This window comes from Mustela putorius, unplaced genomic scaffold (assembly GCF_011764305.1).
Source record: "Mustela putorius furo isolate JIRA1106 unplaced genomic scaffold, ASM1176430v1.1 tig00000407_pilon_pilon_pilon, whole genome shotgun sequence".
NCBI classification, from domain to species: Eukaryota; Metazoa; Chordata; class Mammalia; order Carnivora; family Mustelidae; genus Mustela; species Mustela putorius.
In genome coordinates, this window is record NW_025421373.1 from 15,414,658 (window position 1) to 15,433,213 (window position 18,556).

Sequence of the window (18,556 nt, forward strand, 5' to 3'; positions counted from 1 at the left end):
ACCCTTTGTAGATAAGTGTTTTGCAAATATTTTCTCCCATTCTTTTCTTTTCTTTCTTTTTTTTTTTTAAAGATTTTATTTATTTATTTGACAGAGAGAGAGAAAGAGAGAGATCACAAGTAGGCAGAGAGGCAGGCAGAGAGAGAGGAGGAAGCAAGCTCCCTGCTGAGCAGAAATCCTGATGTGGGGCTCAACCCCAGGACCCTGAGATCATGACCTAGGCCGAAGGCAGAGGCTTAACCCACTGAGCCACCCAGGCGCCTCTATTTATTCGTTTGACAGGGAGTAGTAGAGAGTGAGGGAAAACACAGATAGGGGGAGTAGCAGAGGGAGAGTGGAAACAGGCTTGAGCAAAGGCAGATGCTTAACTCACTGAGCCACCCAGGCACCCCTATTTTCTCCCATTCTGTAGCTTGTTTTTTCATTCTCTTAACCTCGTCTTTCAGATGTTTACTCATTTTGATGAGTTTCAATTTATCAGTTTTTCCTTTTATAAATCAAGCTGTTGGTATCAAGCCACACCCTGGATCCTGAAGGTTTTCCTCTTATTTCTTTTAAGAGGTTTTGTGGGTTTGTCACTGAACCAACATGAGTTTGCTCTTTGGTGAGTCAGAAATTGTACCAGGTTGAGTTGTTGCACAAGGAAAACTTGGTAGCAAATGAGGTCATAAGGAATGGCTTCCAAAGCTGTGGCTCCCTGAGAGAGTGAATGGGTTCCTTTGGGTTAGTGTTAGGATGAATGTATAGATAGAGAAGACTTGTCATCCTGTGGAGAAGAGGGCATAAGGTCATGCCCGTGTCTTAAGGAAACGTGCCTACGCAAACATTGTATGTCATGGAAATGCTGCTGAGGCTTCTCCTGGAGCAGAGACTCTGGTATTATAATTAGGTAGAGGTCATTATAGGTCATTCCCTAGGTCAGACCATGGTCCATCTGCAGAGGTGTGAGCCAGATTTAGCTCAAATGATCTTGGTGGTCTGGCCAGCGGGGAGATTTTGTCAGTGCAGTTGGTCACCTGTGGGGTGATTTTAGGTTTCATGTGCCTGAGTCTAGAGGAAAGCCTGAAAGAAGTGCTTAGGGGAAAATGTAAGACCAAAGTTAGTGGGCACAAACCGGTGGGCAGTAAAGGCGGGGTTTTGGGGTCAGGCTGGTGACAGTTTTACATTAAAGTCTGTATTCCATTCTGATTTAATTATTATATAAACTGTGAGACTTAGTTTAGGTGGAGTGATTGTTGCCAATGGATGTTCAGTTATTTTCACACCATTTCTTAGAAGGCAACTTTTCCTCCACTAAATTGCTCTTGCATCTTTGTAAAAATTAAACTGGACACACTTCTGAAAATCTATTACGGGCCGGAACCTGGGCTATCTTCTTTACAGTAGTTTTTTCTCCTAGAAACAACGTGCAACATCATTATGTAGCATCTGTTCTGTGCCAAGCACTGTGCCAGTTTGGAGAACTGAGAGGCGGAATGAGCCTGCCTGGAATGCTTCAGAGGAAGAGACAAGCATGAGTGCAAGTCTACAAAGAGTAGGGAGAACAGGGAGAGCTTTCGTGCTGAAGAAAAAGCATGTCAATGGGCTAGGGGGTGTAGAGCAGCTTTGTACATTTAGGAAGCAGTAAGTATATTACAGCTAAAAGAGAGGAACAGGAGATAATTTTCTTATGTTGAGTTTAAAATACTGTGGCTAACTCAATGGAGATGACCAGCAGGGAGCTGGCTACACGGGTCTGGAGCTCAAGGGAGAGATCTGAGCTGACACTAAGCTTTGGAAGTTGTCATAGCACAGTTGACACTGAGCAGGGAGCCCAACATGGGGCTTTAAACAAACTAGCAATTATTTAGCTTTGTGCTGGCTTTTTAATGTTAGTTTTCCTCCATCCTCTTCCAATTAATGTTGAACAGTGTAAGTTCACTTAGTTGGTTAATATTTGCTTGCTAAAATCAATACAGTCTTGATTGGTCTGTTGGGGAAAAAAAGGGCTGAGATTGGGGTTAGCAATGGTTGCCTTAAAACCAGTCAAGTGTCTGCATTATTCAAGATCCCTGGAGTCTACAGAGTCTAAGAATACTTTCTCACTGAAGTTTACTAATATTTACTTGTACAAGGGAAGCTTGAAACCATAAACTACTGATAACCGTTTAACATAAAAATCATAATAAAAACGCATTTAATTGACCTGTCTCTGGCTTGGTTTTAACTGGATGCAGGGTTTTGATAACATGTTCTCTTTAGGATTCAGGTGGGTTTTTTTTTTTTTTTAATTTTAAGATTTTATTTATTTATTTATTTACTTGACAGAGGGGGGGGAGAGAGAGAGGGAGTGTGCATAAGCAGGGGGAATAGCTGGCAGAGGGAGAGGGAGAAGCAGTCTCCCCACTGAGCAGGGAGCCTCATGTGGGGCGCCACCCCAGGACTCTGAGATCAGGAACTGAGCCGAAAGCAGATACTTAACCACCTGAGTCATCCAGGCATCCCTAGCATTCAGTGTTTGATCTCATATCTTCTCAGGCTCTGTCTACATTTTGATTTTTGGCTGTAGGGCACCTCTCTGGGTTGAAGTTCCAAGCAGAACCTAATGGTGTATGAGCCACCCAGGCACCCAGTGTGTGGGACTCTTGATCTTGGGATTAGGTTTGAGCCCCATGTTCGGTGTAGAGATTACATAAAAATAAAATCTTAAAAAAAAATTGGATTGTCCAAATTTAAATTATCAAATATTTATTATTTAAGTTTTTATTTATTTGTTTAAATTAATTATTAATTATCCAAATCATAGCCCAATCTGTAATTCTGTGAGGAAAATGTACATATATGTGAGAGATACTTTTCTTTCTTTTTTTTCAAAGATTTATTTATTTGAGAGAGAGAGAGAGAGAGAGAGAGAGAAACAAGTGGGGGAGGGGCAGCTGGGGAGGGAGAGAAGCAGACTCTCCTCTGAGCAGGGAACCTGACATGGGGCTCAATCCCAAGACTCTGAAATCATACCTGAGCCAAAATCGAGTCTGCCACTTAACCAACTGAACCACCCCAGCATCCTGAGAGGGGTGGTACTTTTCTAAGTGGGGATTGGGGGTGGGAAAAGCCGGGAAGAAGAAGCAGATATCAAAGCAGACAAAGTCCTCACAAAACCAAAGAGGGAATATAACATTTTTGCAAAAATTTTATACAAGATATTTTCTAAGATTCAGAAGCAACTAACTTACAAACTTTTGGAACTTAATCCAATTTTCTTTGGAGACTGCTATGAATATTTTGTAATTACTATGTAGGAGAGTAGGGCCTAAAACAGAACCTTCCAAATGACAAATGTTTTTATCTGGAGCAATGGCACCAAGCTATGTTCGACAAATGAGAAGAATGAATTTTAAAAATTATCATATACTTACATGAAAAAGTGAAAAGAGAAAAAGTGAAAAGTGGTATGTCATCTTTGAATCTGTTCTGATGTGAAATAAGAAGGTGAAATTAAATAACCCATTAAGCATTCATTTCAGCTAGAATTTCTCAGTCTTAGAACTGTTGGTGTTTGGGACCTGGATAATTCTTTGTTGAAGGGAGCTGTCGTGTGTAATGTTGACTGGTTAGCAGCATCCCTGGTCTCTACCCATTAGATGTCTTCCCTCTGCAGCGTGAGGACAAATGTCTCTGGACACAGTGGGATAAAAGTGTCCCCAGCTGGGAACCACTGATTTTTGTTTTTTGGTTTTTTTTTGGAACCACTAATTTTTAAGCCTTGAAAGAGAAAAGCAACAAATATTGGCCCCCAGTGTTTTAAAACGAGTATTTGTTTCCCCAGTTTGATTGAGATATAACTAACATGTAGCACTGTATACATTTGAGGCATACAGCACAATGATCTGACTTACGTGTATCATGAAAGAGGCTTAGTCTTAATCCTTACCAATTACTTCTGCCTCATTGAAACTGCCGTATCTTGACCCTTTTTCTTTGGTTACATTTATCATGGTTCATTACACTTTTTATCTTTTATTATTTTTATTTATTTTTTAAAAAATATTTTATTTATTTATTTGACAGGAAGAGAGACCACAAGAAGGCAGAGTAGCAGGCAGAGAGATGGAGAGATGGGGGGAAGCAGACTCCCTGCTGAGCAGAGAGCCTGATGCGGGGCTCTATCCTAGGATCATGACCTGAGCCAAAGGCAGAGGCTTTAACCCACTGAGCCACCCAGGGGCTCCATCTTTTATTATTTTTAAAAATTTATTTATTCAAGAGAGAGAGAGAGAAAGTGGAGGGGAGGGGCAGACGGAGGGGTAGAGAGAAACCCAAGCCGACTCCGCATTGAGCATGGAACGCCATTCAGGGCTTGATATCAGGACCCTGAGATCATGACCAGATGGGAAATCAAGAGTCACAGACTTAACTGACTGAGCCACCCAGGTGCTCAAAGCTTTTATTTTATTTTTTAAAATTTATTAAGAGGGGGTGACTGGGTGGCTCAGTGGGTTAAGCCTCTGCCTTCTGTTCAGGTCATGATCATGATTGGAGAGTCCTGGGATGGAGCCCCATGTGGGGCTCTCTGCTCAGTGAGGAGCCTGCTTCCCCCTCTCTCTGCCTTCCTCTCTGCCTATTTGTGATTCCCCTCTTTTCAAACAAATAAAATCTTTTTAAAAAGTTTATTAAGAGGATTAGAGGGACACCTGGGTGGCTCAGTCCTTAAGCATCTGCCTTGGCTCAGGTCATGATCCCACGGCCTGGAATGGAGTTATGCATCAGGCTCCCTGCTGGGAGAGAAGCCTGCTTCTCTGTCTCCCACTCTCCTTGCTTGTGTTCCCTCTCTAGCTGTGTTTCCCTCTGTCAACTAAATCAATAAAATCTTAAAAAAAAATTTGTCAAGAGGATGAGAGAGAGAGAACACAAGAGTGGGGGAGGGGCAGCAGAAGAGATTCTCAAGGGGACTCCCCGCTGAGCCTGGAGCAGATGCCAGACTCATTTTCTGGACCCATGAGATCATGACTTGAGCCCAGATCAAGAGTCCTATGCTTAACTGACTGAACCCAGCAGCCGTCCACTGCCCTTATATTTTCTGAAATACGGGGCTTGTGTCCTTTCCTGTCTGTGAACTCTTTCAGGAGAAGGGCAGTGTTTTTCCTTGACATCCTCTGGATGCCAGTAGAAGTTCGTTAGTTGAATGACCTTTTATGCTGATTAAAAGCACGAGATGGACGTCCTTTATTTTAAAATTTATTTATTTGTCAGAGAAAGAGAGAGAGAGAGAGAGGGATCAAGCACAAGCTGGGGGAGCTGCGGGCAGAGGGAGAAGCAGGCTCCCTGCTCAGCTCGCTCCATCTGGGCGCTCTGGGATCCGCTGATGACCTAGGGCTGAAGGCAGACTAAAGTGTAAGAGATGTTATTAAAGGGTTTCTCTGAAGATTCTTTTTAAAGGAATATCTCTGTTTTGCCTATCTTAAATATTTCACTTAAAGTAAAAAGCAGTGATCATGCGGACATTTCATGATGATTGAGCTTTGGCTAAGTGAACCATTTTATGTATTTGATTCTTCTCACTTTTAATCAGAAGACACCTGCTGACTAACAGAACTATGTGGAGAGGACAGGCAGGTCCTTATGTTTTGGGGTCCTTTAATCGTTTTGGTGCCATCAACTCCGGCCATGTCCGGCCAGTTCATGTCCATCTCTAGCTGCTGGATATTAATACTACCAGCGTCACACGGCTTTCTCTGGGCCCGCCGTGGGAAGAAGAATACGCAGATGTGTGTTAATTTTGGGGCCTTGACATCGTTTCCGAGGAATCTAACTCCACCTCCCCGGGCAGAATGCAAAAACAGCGCCTTCCTTCCCGCCCTTCACTACCCCGTGACCTCCTCCCACTTGGCTTTTGGTCCTCTTCTGTTACAGAAGTTCTGATTTTTTCCTAGACAGCTAGGGGGAAGGTACCAAAAGTGGAGTAATATTATCTCTTTATTTGCTCTGGTGGGACGCTGGAGAGGAAATCACACTTGCAGCTGGTTCTCCAGTTACACATGTAGCGCTGCAAACTTCAGCGCCCGCGCAGGGCTCCAGGTTTGATTGACAAGGACGCGCCGAGAGAAAGCGCGGAGGCGGGGCAGGGGGCCGCGGGTCGAGCCCGAGACAAAGAGGTTTTGGCTGCTATTGAGGAGTGAAGGGCCCCTTGGGGTAACTAGCTTTGAGCTCCCAGGGGGCGTTCGGCGACGTCGTGTTCTTGTCGGGAGCGAGGGAGGCAGGCACCCGGGCCGAGCGGGCTGCGGGGCGGGGTGGGGAGGGGGCGCGGGGCGGAGGAGGGGGCGCAAGAGGGGGTGGAGGGGTGCGCGCCGCCGTCACGTGGCCTCCGCCGCCGCGGGGTTGGGGCTGTTCTTCCGGGTTGGAGGCGCAGAGCGGTGGGGCCCGAACCCGGGTCTGCCAGCGCGGCGTCCCCCGCCGCGTGCCGCCCACGGCCGCCTGGCCTCCCAGCCAAGGTGAGCGGCGCGGCGCGGGCCGCCCAGGCGCGGGATTGGGGCGCAGCTGGGGAGGGGCCGCGGGGGCTCGCGGGGATGGTTCGGGCCCCCGCCGTGGAGACCTGTCAAGGAGCAGAAGGGGGCGGGGTCGGCAGTGACCCGGGTGCGGGGTGCCCCGCGGCGCCCGCAGGCAAGAGGCTTGGGTCCGGAAGGAGAACCGCGCTTCGAGGGCCCTCTTTCCTGTCTCTTGCTGGGGCGACGTGGAAAGGAGTGGCCGGGTGGTTGGGAGACTGGGTACTCGCAGGGGTCAGGGGACTGGCAGCTGTGCAGGTGCAGATCTTGGAGCTTTGGGGGGGGGGCAGCGGGAGTCGTGCGGTGTCATTTCTGCCCGCAAGATGGGAGGAGGAGGGGAGGTCATAGAGGACTTTGGATAGAGGGTGCACCTGGAGAAGTGGCAGCTGGACGCCCCGAAATTGTGCTAGAACCTTGAGGGAATTCGGGGTCGGCGATCGGCTGGAGACCTAGGCGAGCGAAAGTTGTGAGTGTGCCTGTCTGTGCGGGCTGATGGTGGTCCTGGCAAACTTCAGCCGGGCAGAGGGGGGCTCGGGGTTTGGCGACCGGGAGGAGACAACGGTGGGGGCCGAGCTGATTCGAACCCTGGAGGCGGAATGTCTATTATTCGGCCTCGGCCAATCGGCTCCGGGGGAAGGTTATAAATAGCGGTCCGGTGCAGTTGCCGGCTGCGCGGCAGTTTAGTGGCTGGAGGAGAGGGGCGGTACCGGTGGGTTTGGGCGAGGTCACACTGCCTGCCAGTCTAAGCTTCTGTAGGATATAGTGTCCTTGGTTGGTATGCTTCGATTTAAAAGCGTGACTTGTTTACGGTTGCCGGCGTCCTTTATTCGTCCTGTTTTTCAGGGCAGTCGTAAAAAGATCGCCTTGTAAGGAGTCTTGTGGGACAGACTCCGTTTGGAGGGGGCTTGCATGCTTTTATTTAAAATGTCCCCTCTTCTCCATCGCACCCCCTTTATTTGCAAACCTGGCTATTTTTTTTAAATTTTATTAAATGTACAGTTTAGGATTACTTTCTTATCAGCAAATGTGCTCAGGCTTTACCTTTGCTGATGGAATCAGTTTTCCACAAGGATACACAGCATTTCATTTTCAAAGGAAATTTCCTGAAACTCTGTAGAATGTGTTCCCTAGATACCTAGGTTTCAGGTTACCTAGCCCTAGTTATTCATTCATTCAGTCAAAAAAACACTTGCTGTTTTCCTATCTACCAAAGCTCTGGGCCAGTTAAAATACCAAAGTGAATAATAATAGTAATTAAGATACTGTGTCTTTTTAATATTTACAACCCAAAAAGGGCAGTGCTGTCATTATCATGTTAAAGGTGAGGATATCAGGTTCAGAGGAGTTAAGTGACTGATTGGCCAAGGACACAGCTAATCAAGTGCAGAATGGGGGCTTAAAACCCACAGGTCACCTTGTTAGATTATAGGCTGCCCTCTCTCTCTGCCCTCAAGAATTTTAGGGATGGGACGCCTGGATGGCTCAGTTGGTTGGACAACTGCCTTTGGCTCAGGTCATGATCCCAGAGTCCCAGGATCGAGTCCAGCATCGGGCTCCCTGCTCCATGGGGAGTCTGCTTCTCCCTCTGACCTTCTCGCTCATGCTCTCTCTCATTACCTCTCTTTCAAATAAATAAATAAATAAAATCTTAAAAAAAAGAATTTTAGGGAAGATAATTGTTCAAATTACTTAACATTACACTGCTGCACGGATGATATACTAATTTTTTTTTTCAATTTTGAGTTGTAAAGATTTCCCCCATCTCTTCAAAGTCACAGAAGCACGTGGATAATAAAATAGAAGAGAGCTTTTAAAAAAATTTTTTAAAAGATTTTATTTATTTATTTATTTTAGAATTCTTTTTTTAATTAAAAGTTTTTTTTTAAATTTTTTATTTTTTATAAACATATAATATATTTTTATCCCCAGAAGAGAGCTTTTTAAGTGAAGGAAAGAAAGGGGTAAATGTGACAATTAAGCTAGTATTCTATGTTTGATGGAAACAAGTACCTGTCTGTGAGAACACAGTCTCAGATATTCTCTGAATATCTTTCAGGGTCATTTGTAGAGATTTAGGCTTAGTGGTAGGAACCGTTCCTGTCAATAAACTACTTTCTGATTGCTGTCTGGTTACGTTCATAACTTGATTATGTGGAGTTTTTTGGAGAGATCAGCCTCTGAGGGCCTTGTCCTTAACTGATGTCTGATGCCAGGGATCTGTTCAACATCAAATTCCCATTTTCCAAGTAGGCAGGGCAGTTTTTTCCAGATTCTATGAAATAGGACTTCAGCTTTAAGGCACTGTAAAATCTCATCATAAAAGTTTTTAGAGCCGAATGGGGGGGGGTCTTACAAATGAGCTTTCTTATGTTTTATAGATGAGCAGACTGAGGTGCAGAAAGACTCAGGTCAAGCAGGGAGTGAGTGGCAGTGGGTCTGGGTAAACTTCATCAGCCCCACGAGAACGGTGGTTGTTGGGGAGATGGGATGATCCAAGAAGAGAAACTAGGGTAAGTGGGGAGATTGGAATAAGACTAGGTCATTGGTAATGGTAGGACGAATCTCCCTCAAGGCAAGAATTTTTTATATCTGTATCTTTTATACATCTTTGTATCTCCCTTGGTTCTTGACATAGATTCACTGAATGTTTTGAATGTAGGGCTGGTTTGCTCTCCATCCTCAGCCATGACTAGCCCTACAAGTGACCCATGAATAAATAAGGAGAATATTTATGGGACTCAGGAATGCTTGGGATTGAAATGAAATGACATGTGGAAACACTGAAAATATAAAACTTCTTCAAGGGCAAAGCATTATTCATATACATTTCTGATTGCCTGAACCAATCTTGCACGCTTCCCCTTCCTTACCTTTTTTTTTTTTTATTACTCTCTCCATCTTAAATGTTTATTTCTTTTCTTTTTTTCTGAGAATGCATAATCTCCTCCTTCGAGGCCTCAAAGAACTTTGGACTTGCCTTACTCTGCTTTGTAGTGTTATTACTTGTTGACTTTTCTTATCTCAAAATGTGTGACCTATTCCAGTTTGATTTTACAGATGCTTCTAACGGCTGTGCCTCTGACTAAGCTCTCTACACGTGTTTGTTGAATTAAAGGGCATTTTAAGAATAAGCACCATCTGGATTAAGGATTTCCATTCCCAGTGTGGCTTTCTGGTATTTGTAAGAAGTTGCATCAGGGAGTTGTAGCAGCAGTTCTGAGGGAGCTGGATGCTGGAAGAATGCTTATGGAGGTCTTCTGGGACTGGAGGCCCACATGATGGTGCAGAACTTTTAAAGTAGTTGGTGGAGTTAGCTGAGCTTGAATGATAGGGTTTCAGATCTTCTACTTTTTCCTGATTTTGAAGGAAAGAAAAGAAGGTTGGGGGTTAGGGGAACATTGGGAATCCAGGAATGGTGGGGGTACCTTCCACATACCCCTGGGGTTCTGCCATGGAGAGCAGTGGAGGGAACCCCTGAAGCTTAGGTCATCCAGCCCCGTAGAGCTGGTGAAGAGTGGCCACTTGTGAGAACCACTGATGGAAGAGTTCCTAGTGGCACCCATACCTACAAGCACAAACTTATGTGATAATGGCATTTTCCTTTCTTTTTAAAAATTGGAGTCATAGCCCACACATGTTTAATTTTCTTTTTTTGGGGGGGGGAGATTTTATTTATTTATTTGACAGAGAGAGAGAGAGAGAGAGAGAGAGAGTAGGCAGAGGCAGGCAGAGAGAGGGGGAAGCAAGCTCCCGCTGAGCAGTGAGCCCGATGCGGGGCTTGATCCCAGGACCCTGAGATCATGAACTGGGCCAAAGGCAGAGGCTTAACCCACTGAGGTGCCCCATGTTTAATTTTCTTAAGATGTGCACTTGGCAAACATGCATCTCATGTTCACTTATCTCAATTCAGGGGGTCTTACAGGATAAGCATCTTGCTGTACTGACAAGGTTGCCAGTGTTTTCTGTTCAACATGGTGGCTAAGTAGGTTGCTATTATACAGTATTATAGACCATTTAAGGGAAATTCAAGGGTACCTGTGTTATTTTTGTTGTACATGCAGACTTAGAAGGTAACTTGCCTGTTAGATATGACTGAACTCTAGCAGTTTTCTTCTTTAGCTTTCCAGCTACATTAGGGATCAATTAGACTTAGGTGATTGAGGCTTAGAATTGAATAATAGGTTTAGAACCACAATTTAAGTGGGAAAATGAATTCCAAGTTTTAAATATCTGAGTTGGAAACAAACTTTTGAAGCATCTTCTGTAAGTAAAGGACTCGGCAAATAAATTCATCTTAGGTGCCCACACACAACTTTTATATTCCAAGCTCTTTGAATTAGTATTTTAAAAAATGTTTTTGATGTTCAAATGACAAAGTATGTTTTTCTTAGCACATAAATGCTTTATTTTCTTTCCTTTCAGTATTTTACCGTCAAGGAAATTTGGCATCCAGAAAGTTGGGAGCTCATATGAACATGGCGAGTCTACTGAAAACCGTGGTGACTGGCTGTTCATGTCCGTTACTTAGCAATTTGGGGTCCTGTAAGGTTATACATGGGAAGAAGGATTTTTTACGAACATTTCATACTCATCAGGCCCTATGGTGTAAATCTGGAAAACCAGGTAAAGTCTCATGTCAATTTATGTAAATCAAACCTTCAAGTTGTAGAAGCTAATAGATCTTCTGATGATTGATAAAAGGAAAAACATGGAATGTGATAGCCTGGTGTTTGTGAGTCATTATTTTGCATTTAAAAAAAGCCCAAGGAGTGCTTTTTTATATTTTCCATGTGTAGAAGTTACTGATCATCAGTGCTAATAGAAAAGAAAAGAAAATAGAAAAAGAGGAACAATAAACCAGTTGAGTTGTATCCGGGAAGCTATTGCTCAGCGAAACCATTTCTCCCAGCAGCTCTTCCTCTTTCCTTGTCAGTACTGAGGAATTGTAATATACATGGCTCATCTCTGCTCAAGAATTAGCAACTAAGTATATGAATTGATCTGAAGTAGTGCTTCTTAGTTTAGTGAATGGCAACTTCATTTCAGTTGCTCAGTTCAGAAACCTTGGGGTCATCCTAGATCTTCATAGTAGGTATGGGTCATTCTACCTTATATCTGGAGTCTGTTCTCACCATCACTGCTGTTATCGTCCTGTTCCATGGCACCATCATCTGTCACTGGGACTACTGTGCTAGGCTTCTAAATGCTCTCTATGCTTTCTGCCTCTGCTCCTGCTACAGTCTGTTCTCTACACAACAGCATCATCTTTTAAAAATGAAAGATCATGTACTTTTCTATTCAAAATTTGCCAGTGTCCTAGCCCATGCAGAGTTAAGAGCTGAAGTCTTTCAGTGGCCTACAAGGCCTTCCCTGCCAGGATCTCCATGCTGCTCTTCTAGTGTGCAGGCCAAAAGGAGCTGAAGCTAAATAAGGGCTGTCTAAGCTGAGTGAGATCCGTTTATGCATTTTGCACAAAGGCCCTCCTAGGACTCTGTTTATACCTCATTGGCCAAAACTCAGGTGGCCATTATGTGGTTGTAAGGGAGACTTGGACATAAAAGAGGTCCTTTGTTCTAGATGATGACATATTCCACTAAAATAGACATTTTTTTAACTAAGGTGGAAGAACAGGATGGATGTTTGGGGGGAGGGGTAACCTAAAGGCTTTGCCACATAGAATAATGCCCTTCTTTTTAAGTTTGTGGGACTCTTTGCATTTGGGATCCCAACATTGCTATGCTTTTTGAGTTCTTAGGTCTGTCTATCACAGAATTCACAGCCTCTTTTCTTGTTCTCACATGGCAAGTGACTCTTAGCCATGTATCTGCACTGGTACCTGCACACTCCTCAATTTTATGTTCAGATTTTTATTTTATTTTAGGTGTTCTAGAAAGCCAAGTGATCCAAGTGTGATAAAACTGTGTATAAGATAAAAGTAAGTAACTGCATTGAGGATGTGAGAGTTGTCCTTGTGAATAAAGGCTGGACATCTAGGTCTCTATAGCAACTATGCAGGAGACTTGTTTATTCAATTTCTTTTTTTTTTTTTTTAAGGATTTTATTTATTTATTCGACAGAGAGAGATCACAAGTAGGCAGAGAGGCAGGCAGAGAGAGAGAGAGGAGGAAGCAGGCTCCCTGCTGAGCACAGAGCCCGATGCAGGACTTGATCCCAGGACCTTGAGATCATGACCTGAGCTGAAGGCAGCGGCTTAACCCACTGAGCCACCCAGGCGCCCCTCAATTTCTGGCTCTTGACTATTTCCTAGATAATTCCTTTTTATATCTAAAAGATAAAGATTCTATTTAAAATATATAACACCACAATTTCATTACCACATTGAAAAGCACGGACAGTACCCAGTTAGTATTCATATTTTTTTTCCATTTTTTTTTAACGGTTGCCTTACCCAAATAATGATCCAAACAAGGTCCGTATGTTGTATTTGCTTGCTACATCTCTTCTTTTGTTTTCTGTGCTTCCCTTTTTCTCCTTTTAATTTATTTGTTGAAGAATATCATTGTTGCCTTGCAGAATTTCACATTCTAGATTTAGCTGACGGAATTCCCTTGGTCTTATTTATCCAGTTCCTCTGTCCCTTGTATTTTCTGTGCCATTTGGCTAGATCTAGAGGTTTGATTAGACTCAGGTTGTCTTTTTTTGGGCAGGAATGCTTCATGGATGACGCTGTGTACGATCTATTACATTACATCAAGAAGATTAATCAGTGAGTTTAGATGTTGTTGGTATCCATCAACAACAAGTTCTCATCAGTGTTTCATTCAAAGGCTATACAGCTGTTTAATGATCAGTAACTAAATCCATGGTTTCATGGGGGGGGGTTTTAAAATGGTGATATGCTATCATTTTATCTCCATTTAGAGCTAGAATTTTTCTGTAAGAAAAACTTTCCCTCTCTTATTTAGTTACCCTGAGGTTGCGATGGTGAGGTGGGATGAATGTTGATTCTGTCCCATTATTTACTAGTTTTGGTAATAATGTCTTGGTACCCCTAAGTATTAGTTGTCTATTTCTGCTATACAAGTGATCACAAATATACTTTCTTCATATGACACAAATGTATTGTCTTGCACTCCTGGAAGCCAAAGTCTAGAATGGCTCTCACTAGGTTTATATCAGGGTGTTGGTGGGGCTGTCCTTCTGGTGGCTTTAGAGGGAGGTCTTTTTCCTTACCTTTCCAGCTTTTGGAAGCTGCTTGCATTCTTTGGCTCGTGGCCCCCACTTCCATATCATCTTCAAATTACTGTTTGACTCTGACTCTTCTGCCTTCTTTTTCCACAGTTAAGGACCCTGGTGAGTGCATCTGGCCCACCCAGATAATCCAGGATAATCTCCTTGTTTCAGGGCCACTTGATTAGCAACTTAATTCCATCTGCTACCCTGATTCTCCTTTGGTGTGTATCCTAACATATCCACAGGTTCTGAGGATTAGATGGTGGCTATCTTTGGGAGACCCTTACTCTGCTTTCTACACATCTGCTAAAGCTGGCTAGCGAAGCTTTTTAAAAATTCTTGTTTTTTGAGTATCATGACTAGCTCACTTGGATGTGTTTTATTACATTGCAGTTCATTATTCTCTTTCCTGCTCAGATTGCTTCTTATTTGGCCAAGCGTATGCCCTTTCAGGTTGGCTCCTGAATCTTCATTCATCTTTGGTAGCTTCCTTGACTTATGGTATAATAGGGCCTAGGTAATCTGAGGTTGTCAGATAAGTAAACTCCAAGTGTGATTTAACTTTGCACATCAATCCAAAATATTTTCCAGCTTTCTATTATTTTCCTCCCTCTTCTTTAAGTAGAGAGTAAGATTCATCGTATTTTTGCCTTTGGCTTACTATCAGTTATTACTGATTATGGAGTATGGGGTCTAAGACTGTGATCAAGTGAAGGTATTTTTAGGTTGACTTCATTTCTCTAAGGCCTCACTTAATGACTATTGTTATTCTGTGGAGATAATTTTTTTTATTATGTATATTTAGAGTGTAAGTTGTTAGAATAGATTTCCTAAGCTTTAGTAAACATATAGAAGCAGATCTTTATTTAAAAAAAAATCTATTTATGCCTGCATGTTGAGTAAAACAACAGAAGAAACTAATCTACTTTGGCTAAAGCTGTTCAGAACCATCTATAAATACTTTACGTATATCATACAGGCTGTTTTGGTTTGCAAGGAACAAGATCCCATTAGGATATATTTTGTGATGAGGGTTTATTGTACGTGTTCTTGGGAAGTACAGAAGCCCAGGAAACTGTTCATATACTTCTTGGAAAAGTAGAATGTTCTTCTGGATTTCATAGCTATGGCTCATCTTTCATCTTTGTATCGCTACTCCTAATGTTTCTACTGCTGTTGCTGTATACCTCCCTTTGATTACCTCTAGACTGCTTCCAAATAGCTTCTGTACCATTTACTCCCTCTGTCCTTTTCTGTGGCACTCAGACTCCCTGAGAAAGAACCTGACTGGATTGAATCATCACTGGCCAACATAGAGTGTCCTTGGGCAGTTCCTGTGTAAGTCATATCAGAGGTGTCTGGCCTGTAGACTGTTATCTTTGACCCAGCTGTGGATCCTTGGTCTGATCAGCTGTGGCCAAGAATGTAGAGTCTCAGGATATAACCTTGGAAATCTATGAGGAATTTCTTGTGGTCAAATGGCCAGGAAGGAAACTCTTGAGTGCAGCAGGCCACCAAAGTGTCTAGTATAGCGTAGTTCTTCAAAACAGCAAATTACTTCCGTCTTCCTTAAAGGTAAGGACAAGGAGACCATAAACCCCAGAGGGGTCGTTTGAAGAGTGGAATTTGCCTGTTGATTGATTTTCACAACCCATTTCCCCCCCTAAGGCTAAACTAATCTAGTCATGTGCCTTGAAGAGAGCCATTTGGCTAAATGAAATATTTGGGTATTTTCTGGGGAACGGGCATAAATATTTTCCATCATTGATAAAAAAAACTCAGTATGACTATGAATTGGGAACATTATGTTGAGCTGTAACTTGTATGTGTAGTATATTTTGAACAAACTGCCCATTTTTGTTTTTATGTTGTTTTTTTTTTTACCTTTGTAGGAATTCCATATAAACAACTGACTGTTGGTGTCCCCAAAGAGATTTTCCAAAATGAGAAGCGGGTGGCCTTGTCTCCTGCTGGTGTTCAGGCCTTGGTCAAGCAGGGCTTTAGTGTTGTCGTGGAATCAGGTGCTGGTGAAGCTTCTAAGTTTTCTGATGATCACTACAGAGCAGCAGGTGCCCAGATCCAAGGGGTGAAGGAAGTGCTGGCTTCTGATTTGGTGGTCAAAGTAATTATTCTTTTCCCCCCTCATTTATGGCATGCTGACTTTTAAAAAACTTTTCATAAGAAAATTATATTACTCTATTGCTGTGTCTCTTCATATTTTCAAACAATGCCTTTTCTCAGAGAAATCCTTGCATGTTGTGAATATTCTTCATATTCCAGTAGAACTTTTATCAGGCAGTGTGATCCATGGTTAACCACGAAAGGAGAAAGTGATCTTCCTTTTTACATTTGTCCTGTGGGAATTCCCTTTTTTTTCGCTGGGGAGAATTTGCACTTCCTGGTTCATATATATCTAAAATACCTACCGGTGAGTATTTAACTGCTACTGGAATAGAAAAAAGGCATGGAATCCTCCTGGGACTGAATGTACAGTGATCTTCTGTTTCATAGAAGGATCAGTGAGGTAATTGACATAAATGCTATTTCTAGAGAGGGCAGCGCTGCCCTGGATAAAGCAACATGGGGCTGAGTGGAGAGTAGCCATACCTACTTTAATAAAAGGTTTTAATATACAATAGCATCTCTGTGCTGAAGAACTTTAGATGTAAAACCTAAAGTAAAAATTCATATAGAGGAAGGAAGAGATTGCATCCCAAGTCTAGCAGAGATAATTACTAGAGGGGAGCATTAACTTAAATCCTAAGCCTTCTGCAACCAAGACAAGGAGGAAAATAGGGATCATAGAAGCATGATCATTAGGCTGAAAGAAGCTCCTTACTTTTTTAGGAAACACGAGCTGTGTGTGTGTGCGTGTGTGTGTGTATTAATTTCTAAGATGAATCAGTCACATAATTTTTTTCATAATCTCTATTGAATAACTTGGGTAGAGTCTTAGTGATTTTTGCAGAAGACAAAAAATTTTTTGCTGTAGACATTAATAGTAAAATAAATGGTATGTAGGTAAGTTGTAATTCAACTAAAGCTTTTAGAATGTTTAGATGTGCAGATGCTTAGTGATATACTTAGTATGTTAAAAGAGCTTAGATAGAAAAATAAGTATAATCCATTCCAATATCTGCTCTAGGGATCAAAAACTTTTGAGACGTCCCACAGTAAAGGGTTGGTAGGGTAGGGTACACATAAGTTTTGGAAATGCTTTGTGTTCTTATTAGAGACTCCGTGTGTAGGAGCATGTTAAATGCATTGAGAAACCCTATAATATTGAAACATATAACTCTATGCTTGCATTAATAAGCTACTTGGCTTTGGGACCTGTTTTTTTTTTTTTTTTAATCAAGCCTTTACTATCTTATGGAACTAGTGATCTAAAAAGCACATTCAGGGAAGCATTCTATTGACTTAAATCACTCAGATGCCAGTTGTTTCAGCTGAGCATTTGATAGGGGCCAGGAGCATTAATGCAAAGTTGTCCTCTAATTTTTATTAAATCTATATTATAGATTCTCACTGAGGAAAAATAGACCTTGCCAGAGAGTCTTAATTAAGTACAGAACCTTAATTAATTAATTAAAATCACATACATCACTAGAGCAGCAACTGACATGGGAGTAACCAATAAAGGTGTCTCATAGGTAAATTGAGATGAAATGCTGTGGAATGAAAGTTTTGACCCAGTGTCTGTGTTTCGGTTTCCTTTTAAAATGTAAGTCCCTGAGCTATTGTTTTCTGGGCTTACTTGCCTAAGAACATGGCTGCGAAATGAGAGCTAATGAAAGGATACATGTTAATTGGAGGCTGATTTTTAAACTTGGATATAAAACACATTTTAAAAGCCAGCCAATGAATTGGCTTACCTGAATGCCTGCAGGAACTTAGGAAAAGCTGGTGGTAGTAAACCATGTTACCAGCCTTAAAGATATTGAAGTCATTTAAGGTCCCTGAAAATGGCTATAAGAAATTAAAAAAAAAAAAAAAAAAAAGAAAAGCCACATTTAAAAAATCTTTTTAGGTGGAATTTAAAAAAAATGTGATTTCAGAACATGGACATTTGAAACTTCCTAACATATGGTGTGTATGTTCATTGACTTATTTGATACTTCTTCCCAGGACAGAGTTGCTTTTTGCTTAAGTGCAATTCAGCAAGGCTACTAGTTTGAATAGTGTTCATCCATAAATATTCCCCTGGAATTTTAAGGTGACATAAATCTATAGGTATGACAGTGGAGAGTTTAGGTTATACTGTTCTTAACTCCTTGCCACTCCAGATGTTTGTGCTTGCCAAAATTTGCAAGAATCAAAGAACACACGACAAAGATTCCCTGTCCATTTTTTCTAGTATCTCTTAATCTTACCAGAATAATAGTATGCTCTGTACTCAGACCAGTTCATAGGTCATCAATCAGAGGACAGATGGCAAAGATCTTTGTGTTCCTTACCTCGTTTAGGAATTTAATCAGAAATGTATTGCCGAAAGATTACTTCTGGAGTGTTATTTTAATTATGGCATATTATTTACATTGTCCTAGTTACTTAAAAATATGGTAAAGATATTTACATTTTTAATCAGTGACGTGACTTTTTTCCCCTCAGGTACGAGCCCCCATGGTTAACCCAACGTTAGGTGTTCACGAAGCTGACCTTTTAAAGACATCGGGAACACTGATTAGCTTTATTTACCCAGCCCAAAATCCAGACTTGCTAAATAAACTTTCTAAAAGAAAAACTACAGTTTTGGCAATGGACCAGGTTCCAAGAGTCACAATTGCTCAGGGATATGACGCGCTAAGCTCCATGGCCAACATTGCTGGGTATGTCAATTCTTT

At 42.1% G+C, this 18,556-nt stretch overlaps 1 protein-coding gene and 1 non-coding gene across 8 annotated transcripts in view; both read left to right on the plus strand.

Moving 5' to 3' along the window:
* The first annotated feature begins 2,533 nt into the window (after positions 1–2,533).
* NNT (nicotinamide nucleotide transhydrogenase) overlaps positions 2,534–18,556 on the plus strand; it is a 95,205-nt gene continuing 79,182 nt past the window's right edge. The window contains exons 1-4 of one of the 7 annotated variants that reach the window (XM_045079538.1): positions 2,534–2,587; positions 10,941–11,141; positions 15,605–15,834; positions 18,324–18,541. In XM_045079538.1, the coding sequence (XP_044935473.1) occupies positions 10,988–11,141; positions 15,605–15,834; positions 18,324–18,541 (602 nt within the window). In that variant the 5' untranslated portion in view covers positions 2,534–2,587; positions 10,941–10,987. Of the gene's footprint in view, positions 2,588–5,821; positions 6,169–6,311; positions 6,468–6,754; positions 6,777–6,837; positions 6,985–10,940; positions 11,142–15,604; positions 15,835–18,323; positions 18,542–18,556 lie in introns of those variants that run through there. The other 6 variants (XM_004737919.3, XM_004737916.3, XM_004737915.2 and 3 more) reach the window with 6 other exon arrangements.
* LOC123391976 lies at positions 17,564–17,689 on the plus strand. The gene has a single exon (XR_006606650.1). It is a non-coding gene; the product is annotated as a small nucleolar RNA SNORA33 (small nucleolar RNA).